Source organism: Seriola dumerili, unplaced genomic scaffold (genome assembly GCF_002260705.1).
Source record: "Seriola dumerili isolate Sdu_G_001 unplaced genomic scaffold, Sdu_1.0 BDQW01000258.1, whole genome shotgun sequence".
NCBI classification, from domain to species: domain Eukaryota; kingdom Metazoa; phylum Chordata; class Actinopteri; order Carangiformes; family Carangidae; genus Seriola; species Seriola dumerili.
In genome coordinates, this window is record NW_019174513.1 from 2,073,239 (window position 1) to 2,085,504 (window position 12,266).

Sequence of the window (12,266 nt, forward strand, 5' to 3'; positions counted from 1 at the left end):
AGACTGAGCCCAAAGCTTTTCAGGTGAACTTTAGCAAAACAAAATCCCCCTGCAGTTTTAGCCCAACATCATTCCTGTACCACCAGGATGAGGGTTCAGAGGAAACAATGGCAATGGAGTGAAAGGAAAGGGTGTGCTGGTGAGAGGAAATGTCTCATTGTGCGGCTTTGCTTTGTGCAGCCAAAAATCAGTCTTCTGTCCTGTAGCTATGGAAACACACACGCACAGCTTACTTTGCAGTGAGAGGGGTAGGACAGGAAGGAAACAGGGGAGAGAGAGAGAGAGAGAGAGAGAGAGAGAGAGAGAGACAGACAGACAGAGAGAGAGACAGAGAAAGAGAGAGAGAGAGACAGAGACAGCGAGACAGAGGGGAAAACAGTAGATGAGGGTCACTGGGGTTTTCCACTGTGTAGGATGAGAAATAGGTAAGGCAGAGTGAGGAGGGGAAACATATGTGTAGTCACACAAAGCTCAGACAGCAGAAAGAGAGTGGAGACGGAAGAACGAGAGCGGCGAATGAGTGAACTTCAGAAAAAGAGATTTCCCTGTCAGTGATGCTCTTTCAGCTAAGATAACTTTCACAGCCGTAATTTCAAAGGTTAGGAGCAGGGTTAGAGAAAGAGTGTAAAGGTCATTGACCGGCAAGCTTAGATATTTTACACACAGGTGGTGGACTAATCGAATGGGATACAGATGGCAAAGATGAATTGCTCAAATGAGAATACATATTATAAAGATGGAAAATGCTGTGATCGTTGTCCTGCAGGTGAGTCACTAACATTTCTTTTCTCCTTGGATAATAAACATATACATATGACTGTGCAAACCACGAAACCTTATGTACTGTGTGTCTGGTCTGTGAAAATATTCAGCTTGTCTGCATAGTTCATATACTGTATTAGCATTGCCTGACATCTACTTCTTCTGTACGTCTCAATTCTGTCTCAGGAATGTATATGCAAGCGGAGTGTGACGGCTCAAAGCCAACCAAGTGTGCTAAATGTGAACATGGGAGCTACACGGCCACGAAAAATCACTTGAACAAATGCCAAGTCTGCAGTGTGTGCAGTTCCCGTAAGTCACACACATGCACATACAGTACTGTGTGTGCACACACACACACACACATAATCTTTCTGTCACAAGTGCAAACAAACACAGTTCCTTCCTCTTCTCCCCCCAGTATAAATAGATGCATTGCAGTTGTGTCTTTATGTGAACACCGTCACAAATCCACTTCTCTTCTTTCAAATCAACTCACTTGCTGGTGGGGTCAATTATTACATTAACTGATGCTGAACAGCAAGAAGTTTGTTCAAAATGTTTCACACTCTGTTTCAAATTTAAGTGGAGACCCCAAAGTTTCGAAAGACACCACACATGTTTGGCTCAGTTTTTGGGGAAATGATGCACAAGTTATCTGGAATATTCCCATTTAAGAAAAGTGATGCAACAAAAAACATTCTCAAGTCTTTTAGCATTTGACTCAGTCTGAGCATTATGTGGTTTAAATGAAGAACTGGAACAAACCTATATATAGAAATATGTGAATTTAACCCAGTTTTACAATTTCACACATTTGAACTAATTCTTCAAGTTTAATTATGTTGACTCACATTTGTAAAGCAGCAAGGGAGCTGATGTTTTCAAGTTGAATGAACTTAAAGTCCAGTCACATCCAGTCACTTTTATCTGTGTAGCCTAAAATATCTGTGTAGCTTTCTTGTCCAGAGCCTCTGTTTGAAGTGACTGTTAATATTCCTTGTTGGAAAGTCATTCAAACTACAAACAGATGCAAAATTACTACAGAGAGATGCAAAACAACTACAAAGAGACAAAACGATTACACAGACAACCACAACTAGACACAAAGAGGGGCTTATCACCCCATGTAGGAGCAACAGAGGAGAGGTCCCTCTCCCAGGACACACACTCACTCTTTATATTTTCTCTTTGACTCTTTCAGATAACAAGCAGAAGAAAGCATACTCCTGTACAGCCATACAGAACACAGTGTGTGACTGTGAGACTGGTTTCTACTGTAGTAATGTTCAGTGTGACCACTGCCTGCCACTGACCAAATGCCTTGAGGGTGAAGGAGTCAAGCTTCCTGGTAGGCTTCCATTATAAAATGCGAAATAAATGACCATGTACTACCGCATGCGTTCACATCTTGTACAGTAGGGTAAAATAAAACAAACAACAGAAAATGACAATTGAAGTCTACATTTAATTCCTTCTTGCAGCCGGTCGTACCAATGATACAATCTGTGCTCCATGTGAAAAGGGGACCTACAGCAACAAGACAGATTTCGTCTCAACCTGTGAAAAGCATACCAGGTAAGACTATTTGCTTTTATTACTATTAAAGCTGGAAGAGGATGTCAGTGTATGTCATGTGGTAAACCGTGAGTGAGTCACACATTAGTTATCCACTGACACACAGCTGAAACGAAACCCAAAACATCCCACATTACACCTACTGAAACTTGATTTGATCCACACTATAGGAATTGTGCAGTTTCTACAGCTTGTCTGAGGCTTTTTTTAACATCAGTCTCAGTGGGACTAACATGCCCAAATTTTAAAAAAAGTTTTTCTTTGTACATCTTTTGCAGATGCGAGGACTTGGGAAGAGAGCTTAAATCTGAAGGAACTTCAACAAAAAATGCCGTCTGCAGTGACGTCTTACCACGTAAGTCTCCAGATTTGACTTAAGACTGTTGCTTTACTTGTGCGTCTTCTTTTCAGATCTTAAAATCTTTTACTTTGAAAAGAAATGAACTTGTGCAAAGTGGCAGATGATCTTACCCGAATTGACTCAGTGAGTTCCTGTTGGCCTTCCGTTCCTTTCTTGTCATATGACAAGATTATTAAGAAAGTAAGAATCAGTATACATGAGAAATAATTTAATTGGTGGAGATTAATCTAAGCAACTTCCTGCAGTTAGCATTGTCTCACTGTATAATTGACAATGTGAAAGGAGTCACTTTTAATGATGAACCTACTGAGAATTATCACCTGAATCTGCAGCTCTCCTTGGATTTACAAAGCGTTTTATTAGAGTTTCAGCTCATTGTTTAGCTGTTCAGCTTTTCTGTTTTGGTTCACTCTCACCACTCTCATAGAGCCGTTTTCTCTCACACAAGGCAGCTGTTTTTACAGAAAATGCTGCCCACCCAGATTTAGCGTCTAGCTTGTGAACATCTTGTGAACATAGTGGGGCCTGTAGCAGCTAAAGAGCCAGATATTTTTATCAGGAGTCAGCAGAGACCAAAACCAGGACTTAAAGAGACTAACATTTCAAAAACATGACTCGAAATAAATGATAATGCTGCTCTGTAACTGCTAGATGTGTAAATTAGCGACTGTTTCCCAACATGTTTGCCATGTCAAATTAAAAAGTGATATGTCACAATGTGTTCTGCTGTCCCCAAGTGGCCAAAAAAATGTTTTGGGACTGAGGTCTGCGACTGGCTAAACACTAAATACTGAAACATTGCGTGGGGCTGGGCCATGGCCTTACCTTCACGACCACATTACCAGTGTTTTAAATTTACTCAAGCAGCAACAGTTAGTTGTGGAGTAGTGTCTATAAATCAAATGTTACCGAAAAGGCTATGCTTTTCATGTGACCGTTCATAATAGTCATAAAACTAATTCGCAATAGTTGTCGAGGAACTTGCGTTAAGCCTTTTTGATTATGTCAGCCATTAACTTTCTGACAATATTATTAATGAGGAAACAAGAGCAGTATTCAGTAATCATTCACACCCTCTCTCCATTTCCCAGAGGTTACAGTGTGTTTACATAAAGTTACATAAGAAACCCCCTCTCTCTTTCTCTCTGCGTATGTTCTTCAGGGTGTTCCTGGATGTTGCCCGCAGCCCTGTGGTCAGGACTTGTGTTGACTGCGCTCATCCTGTTTGCTGTAGTCATCTGCAGGAGGGCAAAACGCAAATCATACAGAGCAGGTATGTGCAACACGTCACATGTGCTGGTTTCATCACTGTCTTTCACACACTTTTGTTCTCATACTTATGAAAAAAAAAACAAAAAGTCTTCCTGAAGGGGCGACAAAGCAGTGCATAAGCAGGCCTACTCAGTGGCAGTAAGTGCGCATGCTGTTAGCCACAACTGTGAGACACTTTGAAGTCATACAGTTGAAGGTCACTGCTGATCTCTCTGCCCTCCCACTGTTTCCTTTACAGTGAATTAAAAAAAAAAAAAAAGAAAACTCTGAGTAAGGTAAAATGAAATTTACATACCTGATTTTCCTGTAATCATTTGAATCAAATTTGGTCTGAAGTTTGTTCATAATGGATTTTTTTTTTTTTTTTTTTTTTTTTTGCACAGAAGCAAAAATGTTTATCAGTTAGTGTAACCCAGGCAGGTTAAACAAGGAGCTGTGTAACACAATGCTAGACACGCTTGACGAGCATGACAAACTGAATGGGGAAACCACATCCTGTACATATTCAGCCTGACACAGTTATTTGGTATAATGTGACGCACACTTCATGGGCAACTAAGTAATACAGAGAAACAGGCTGTACGTATTTGGCACAGTCCCATAACTGAATGTTTTGGCTGACGTTGCCCTGTAATTTCATTGACATTTACTGTATTTCCAGTGAAGCAATGGGCCAGTACTGGAATTTACAGATCAAGTGCAGTTAGTAAAGGGAAGGTCAGCCTTCGAGAAGAAGTATGTTGTTCTCCCACTCTGATAGTAACATCTGGGTTTCAGATTAAACATACCGGTTGAAAGATAACATCAGTGGTACAATAGTTCTTTTATTCGCTGTGTTGACAGCAATTGATAATGTTCAAATGTTCACTGAAACAGAGAACACAGTGATGTCAGTGTTTCCCAGTAATTTTTCTAATCACAATATGTCTGCATTTTCTTCATATCTTTAAAGGATTCTTTCCACCCAAATTACTAAAAGACATGTTTTCATACTCGTAGTAGAATGGTACCATGACAGTTTCAGTTTTATTTGCTGAGGTTTTGAGATAACAGTCTGTAAGATTTTTACTGTCAGCAGAATTTAGTGTGCACAGCTCAGAGCACTGTTTCTAAGGACAGTGAAAACTGCTTAAGGTCTCTGTGGTAAGGATAAATAACAAAGACTTTTATCTGGTAAAACAAGTTACTGTTTTTTCTTTTGAGTTAAAGCCCACCTCCACTCAAAAAAGCTCTGCTTATTGTTAATTTACTTGAGTTTGACACCTGAAGACTGTTTCCAAATGAATCTGTTAAAGGAGGAAGGTTCCTGGGTACTCACGTAAAATATGAGTTTCAGATGTGCATGTTACCAGCAGGGTTATGGTGACATCGCATCAAGTGGTGACGCCAGTATTGGTCTATTATGTAAATTACACAAATGTTACACGGGAACTTGGAGCCTCCAGCACAAATACAGTGAGAATAGACTTTCCACGGAAATGAGAGGCATCAAGAAAAAATATTTACATATTCATAGATTCTGTATTTTCAACAAGTTAAAATATGACACAGGGTGCCTCTACAATGCACCTAGACAGAATAGATTGATCTCAAGTGATATTGTCCTTAAGGGATACATATTAACAAACAAATTTGCAATTATTCAAATAACCACAAACCAGCTGACACCCAGTGGATGTGGGGTCTTTGGGGCACATGAGGTTTTCTTTCTGAGGCTGCTGCTCGCTTTGACTGGTTGGTAATTCAGTCCTACTCTCTGCAGGTTTTAAAGGCAGCTTGAATTTGTAGCAGCTTCAGTGGATACCAATATTGACACGTAAAAAAGCAGTAGGCTTATATTTAGCCACATAATGGCGAATTGATGGCTGTATGAATGCATGTGAACATCTGCAGTGTACAGCGGGGGCGGATTGACACACTTATTTTGAAGGTTTTGATACTTTTTTCCGACTTAAAATTTGACCCCATTGGAATCTCACATAGCTGCTGTGAGTCAAATCTGACTACGGAGCTTATCTGTGAAAAAGGAAACGGCGTTCTCACAACCGCCTTTCAAGTTAGCAGGAGATGAGTCTAATTCTCAAAAGAAAAATTTAAAGGGTATCAAATTAATTTACATGAGTCTCACTGAGCTGTAGTTCATTTGAATTTTACAGGATTGTTAATTAAGAAGTAGGAAAGGTTGTGCTGCATGTGTGTTGATTCTTATCAGGATCACATATGGATGACTCTTGGTACTACACAAATTTGTCTGTTAATTTTGAGAGATTACAGTGTCACCTATAGGCCACATAATGAGTCACCAAGGCTACAGTCCAAATCAGATAAAACTTAATCGAAAACCTGGTGCGTTTTACGTGTTTGCAAATGTTTGCTATGATTATAAGGGGCATCCTTGTGAGCATAATACTGAATAATTTTATTTTTTATCCTATTTTCTGTGAGAAAGCCAAGTCCAGAGTTCCTGTTACCATGGTAGACATGGTTCCTGCGGCACTGGGCAAGTCGATGGAGCTGCCTTTACCGTCTATAGAGCTGAACGGACACTGCCAAGAGAGCTGCCCCGTGGGAGACTGCAAGTCACCGCTTTTCAACCCAGGTGATAAATCCCTGAACACTGCAGCATGCAAATACACTCCAGCTTTACAGTTTTTGTTATACCTGTTCTACAAAAAAGTTTTTTGATGTTGTTGTATTTTGGGGGTATTTTTCCATACCTTTAATAGAGCTCTTGACAGTAGAGAGATGATAGAAAATGAGTAGAGAGCAATAAGCAATGACATGCAACAGGGGTCCTCAGCCGGACTCTAACCAGAGGCCTTGTGATCTATACATATATTCAAGTGTACACATTAAAATATGTAACACTTAAGAGGAAGCCATATAAATATATACAGTGCACTGTGCACAACAGCCATGTGAGGTCTCAGAAAATCCCTGCTATTACTCTCGTCTTCTGACTTCTGATAAACAAGAAGATTGAAGATGTACATACAGGGGACAAATTAAAGGAAAAAAAACTGAATAAATAAGTGGAGAAAAAACGAATGTAGAGGCTTGAGTACAGGGCACAGGGTTGGGGGGGGGGGTCACTGGAAGTATGAAAATGATATGAATCGTATACTATGGCCCTCAAAACCACCAGAACTCAACACCTATGGGAGTTTTTGGAACGACATGTTAGACAGTGCTCTTCACCATCACCATCATCAAAAAGTCAAATGAGGTAATATCCGTCTAGAAGAGCAGTGGAGGGATCAACACTGTTGATGTTGGTTGTTCTGGAGCCGCGCTGTCGTCCAACACATCACCAGAGGCTCTTTATGTTAAGTTTCCTTTAATTTGTCACCAACCTGTATATCAGAGTGAGACGAGTATTCATTTCTCCAGCACTAATCTGTATTAACCTCCCACGTCCATAAATGCTGTCAGCCTCTTTAAGAATTGCGTTTCATCGTGCCTCATGAAGTGTGAAGTATGTTTCACACAGCAGTGTAACATTAATTGGAAGGATGGTCACACTCACTATTGATTTTCTCCTCCTCAGATGATGATGATGATAATCTGGTCAGTTGCAGCGTGGACAGCAGCCTTCCTATAACACCATTTAAGGCCTCAGTTTCTTTCGCTGAATCCAATCACACCACTAGAAGTGCAGGATACCGCACAGGCAGCTTCCTCAGGACCTACTCAGAGCCACAGGAGGACGAGTGGTGTGGGACATAAAGTAAATGTTGTTGTAACAGTATACTGAAGGAGCTTAGAGTTCCTCTCTGGCTTGGAGATGCTGCAACATCTTTTTACAAAACTGTTAACTATTTATACAAAACAGCAGGATTTCACTTTGTGGAGAGTTGAAGGAGGATGACAGTTTGTCGCCTCCTGCAGGACTTTTAGGAGAACTTCACTTTGGGTGGTGTGATATTTCTGTGTAGCATTTACAGTGAGACGAACAGCTGAAAATGGAGGAGAACATTCATAATATGAACAGAATTAAGTTGTCATTCCCTTTAATGTGAATTTGTCTTCGAGAGGAGCTTCACAAGTAAAAGCAGCGCCGTCTGCGGTCTTTAGCTGCAGCTCAGTGCCGTCTCTGTTAAAGGATGTCCGGTGATATTCTATATTTCTCTTATTGTCAACAAATCCCACACAATCCATTGTTGTGTGTGACGTGATGTGATTCTCCTTTGTCATGAACATGGGCACTGTAGTTTATCGTGACTCAATTCCACGTACAAGTGTCTTGCTGCTGAACCACAGTGGAAAATAGTCCCTAACAAAACACTCTTTTTACTCCTATTTAACATTTCCTAAAAACTACAGTGCCCAGCTGTTATAGGACATTACTAAACCATTTCTAAAAAAAAATGTAACTTCATATTTGTTATCCATTTTTAAACATTTACACCGGCGTTAGGAGCAAATGGGCTTTGGACTGAGTGCCACAGATGCGGTAAAAAAGTGAACAAGTATAGAGAAACAAAATCATATGTTGCTGGTTTTAGATTTTTCGTGGAATTTGTTGACAGTAAGGAAAATATTATCCTTTTATGTTAACTATGTCTTTGTAATTTTGCTTCATAGGATATCTAATTTAACTTAAACTGTTCCAGCTTCAGCAAATGATTGAGGTTCAGAATTGTACAGTGTAATTGTTAAAAGTCAAAAAACAAAACTCTCCGTCTTCTTTTTTAAGTACATTGTAATGCAGATTTTGACTGCTGAATTTCAGTATTTATAAAACTCTTAGATGTGCAGCAACAATACAACACACACACACACACACACACACACACACACACAAACAAACAGACAGAATGACAGCAGAAACTTGGAGTGTAATGTTATGTATTAAAGACGGATCGGTGATGTTTGACAGATGTCTGATTTGTTTATAACATTGTGGAGATAGATCGTGCAATATGAGGAGATATGTTGGGAATGTTTACACAAGTCGAGAATCATTCTGCTCAGCTGCTCTCTTCTCAGTTAGTACCATCAGACAGAAACAATTAACAACATGTACTGTACATAACAGTATGTGATATTTCAAAATATTCTTGATTATAATAAAAATAAAGCTATAAACATTTTAATTCTCGCACCAAGTTCTTGACTAGAATAAGAAGAATAAATTGAGGTTATTCACTAACTACATATTTCTACATGACTTCAATCTTCCTTTTTGAAGACTTGCTTGGCAACCACGCCTTGAACTCTCATCTCCTGCAGAGAGCAAAAAGACCATGGGGGAGGGGGTGGGGTGAGGGGGTGGCATAAGGGGAAAAGGGGGGTGGGGGGGGTTGTAAATGAATAGTGGGAATCAATACGACAGTTTGGCACATCAAAGGAGATCTAAATGAGTGATACACAAACCTGGGATTGTATCCAAAACACCTCCCTCCCTCCCTCCCTCTCCTCATCCTTTGACCTTGTAATCTCTGTCTCCCACTCTTTCCTTGTCTACTTATCTCCTCCCTTTTTAGCCCCCCACCCATCCCCCGCTCCCCTTTCTCCTCCTCCGGCACCCCCCCCCCTCACTCATTCTTCATTAGTCACTCTCTGCTCCCTTCTCCTGCTTTGTGAAACCTCTAAAATCCACCATTTTAAAGCCTGATCCTTGCTGGCATTTCTTTCCCAACTCTCTCCTGAATCTGGACACGGCGTCAACAACACGCTGTTTTTGTCCCGTCTGAAAACAGAGGTATTAGAAAACCCTGTGAGAGCTGTTTACTGGAACAATGCGGATTGTTTAAAATTGTAATCAGCGCTGACAGATAATCTATAATCTTAAACTCTTTTACAACCAAAACGAGAAGGTCCAATCCTCTCCATTGGCCCTGAGTTATTGTAGCATTTTACTACAACGTGCATTCAAGAGTCTTCTGCCTCTTTTGTGTTTGCCCTCTTTTGCTTTTTCCTTCAGGCATGCGCAGGCAAACTTCTCCCACAGACAGACATAGTATAATGGAAGACGGCAAGGACTTCCAAACCTTGTCCTATTTGCATGTCCTCATTTAGCATATCAATTTCAACATCTTTTCCCCTTTATGCTTCCATTTTCCTTGTTCCGTATCCCTCCCTCCATCCATCCCTCCCCCTCTCCATCTGCTTTGGCCTCTCCCTCACCTCTTTTCACTCCATCCATATACATCCTTACCAAATGCAGCTTGTTACCCTCCAGCCAGTGCGTCCAGCCTCGGCCCTCTTTCTCCCCTCGCTGTACGCACACCAGCTTGTCTCCCTCCCAGCTCACTGTAGTCTGCGTAAGCACAAAGATGTTGTGTGTAATTAGTATGTAAAGTGGCTCACACATTCAATCACAAGAGCCTTTGTGCAATGCAAAAGGGTGGCCAGGAGTTCAAACCTTTTTTTTTTATGTCTCTTAGAGCCTCTGCTTTTCTACTGTGTTGCTTCCGTTTTGCTCATTTTTTTCCACAGTAAGATACTGCTGCTTATTCTGATTCATGCACCAGTTTCTGAATGAATTTGTGAGCTGAAAAGAAAATCTATCAAAATGTTGTTGTTTTTTTTTTTTTTTTATTCATTGCTTTCTTTTTCTCACACACATCACTCTTTGTAGGCCGAAGCCGGGACTTGAGCAGCAGGGGGTGGTTACAGCACAAAATCACAGCAGTGGGTGGGCCGACTTTGCTCTGACACTCCAAATGAAAAAACACACAAAGCAAACTTGTGTAACAAGTAATGATACTGCATATTCACTGTAACATCGAGCCGGTACGCATGTCCAAACAAGTCAATGTGCATATTCAGCAAATGAAACAAAACAAATCACCTGACAGGTACGTCCATCCACTGGCCCCAGGTCCTCAGTAAACTCTTTTCCAATAGTGAAATCCATGTTGAAGTTCTTCAGCGTGGTGACGGTGCGGATCTTCATGGTCCCTGTGGCCGGGTCATGGCTGATCTCTTTGGTGGGCTTCAAGAGACACACGATCTTCCTCAGAGCAAAATTAATATCTGAGAGGAGAGACAGAGGATATAACACTGGCCATGGGGTATAATTTAAAGTTATTTCATAGCAGGGGAGCTTTGTTTGTCACACTCAATGTGACAGTGCACACTAAATTAATACATTCTCTATGTGTGTGTGTGTGTGTGTGTGTGTGTGTGAGTCTGTGAGTGAGTCTGGGGTCATGTAAAGGACAAAGTGTCATTTTCATTACACTAATGTGCTGCTGCAAATGAAGATGGTTCCACATCATGAAAATCAGTGAAGATTAAGTGAGAAAGATTAACTTAAAGCAACAATGCAATAAAACAAAGTGCAACAAAGTCTGAATGTGGAAGTTGTGGAGGAGAGCTCATTGTGCTTGCACAAGACAGGAAAGTGTATTTGTTTTAATAGGCTACAGTTGCTGTAAAAGGCACTCTGGTGTGATTTAAGGAGTCTTACCTAAAGCTGCGAGGTAGGAGTCCATATTATCCTGCTCCGCCAAGTGATACGTGCCGGAGTAATTAGGCTGAGACATGTTTCTTCTTTAGATCCTTCCACACGAGCTCAAATCTCGACTTTTCTTTCTTCTGGTTTTCCTTGAGTCAAGATTCCCTAGATTATCTCCCGCCTTCTTGGTATCACTTTCACATACGCAACTTCGTAGGACAATGCCTGGATTGGACGGGGACTGTGCGTAAAATGAGACTGCGGTGACTTTTTTTGTAGCTCCAATTACAGTGTGAGGCCTCTCTGTGCTGGAGACTCACTCTGGATCTCTGAAACCCTCTCCGGTCAGTTAGTGACTCACGCAGCCGGACAGCGGAGTTTTACTGCAGCACCACATACAGGGGGAGGTTCGTTCATCTTTCCCAACGCTTGACTCAGAGGGATCAGTTGCAGGCAGGGGCGGTGCTTCGGATCCCTAAAACATGTGGTGGGTGGGGTGAAGATGCACCGAGCATACTACACGTTACAGACTTGCTTGGGTTTAAATGCAGTCAGCAGACCAGTAGGCCTATGTCTACAGTCCCAGAGGGGTTATCTAAAAGCGAGATGCAGGGTTTTATGTCAGATGTAGGGACACACACTCCTGTTTACACTCTGAGCAGTGACACACACTCCTGTGGTGCAGAAACACTTCACCACTCAATATCTCCACACTGCAGGGAGAGGTTAAAGGTCCAATTTCTCATGACCAGTCAGCATTTTTCGATTTTCTAATGATTTATAATATTGGTTTAAACGTTATCGATGTAGTAGAGACAATGAGAATGGACAGATTATTTAGACACTAAACACACGTTTAGCATCCCTTTGTGGTCATTTAGCATTATT

General features: G+C 41.1%; 2 protein-coding genes across 2 annotated transcripts; one reads left to right on the forward strand and one right to left on the reverse strand.

Moving 5' to 3' along the window:
• The first annotated feature begins 331 nt into the window (after positions 1–331).
• ltbr (lymphotoxin beta receptor) lies at positions 332–8,778 on the forward strand. The gene is made up of 8 exons (XM_022756660.1): positions 332–766; positions 949–1,074; positions 1,967–2,113; positions 2,247–2,340; positions 2,619–2,695; positions 3,864–3,974; positions 6,423–6,572; positions 7,521–8,778. The coding sequence occupies exons 1-8, from the start codon at positions 694–696 to the stop codon at positions 7,697–7,699; spliced, it is 957 nt and encodes a 318-aa protein (XP_022612381.1). The 5' UTR covers positions 332–693; the 3' UTR covers positions 7,700–8,778.
• Positions 8,779–8,839: 61 nt separating this feature from the next.
• On the reverse strand, positions 8,840–11,767 carry LOC111230105 (retinol-binding protein 1-like). The gene is made up of 4 exons (XM_022756689.1): positions 11,391–11,767; positions 10,770–10,954; positions 10,134–10,235; positions 8,840–9,199 (listed from the first exon to the last, which is right to left on the reverse strand). Exons 1-4 carry the CDS (start codon positions 11,464–11,466, stop codon positions 9,146–9,148), a joined length of 417 nt encoding a protein of 138 aa, XP_022612410.1. The 5' UTR covers positions 11,467–11,767; the 3' UTR covers positions 8,840–9,145.
• Between the last annotated feature and the right edge of the window lie 499 nt (positions 11,768–12,266).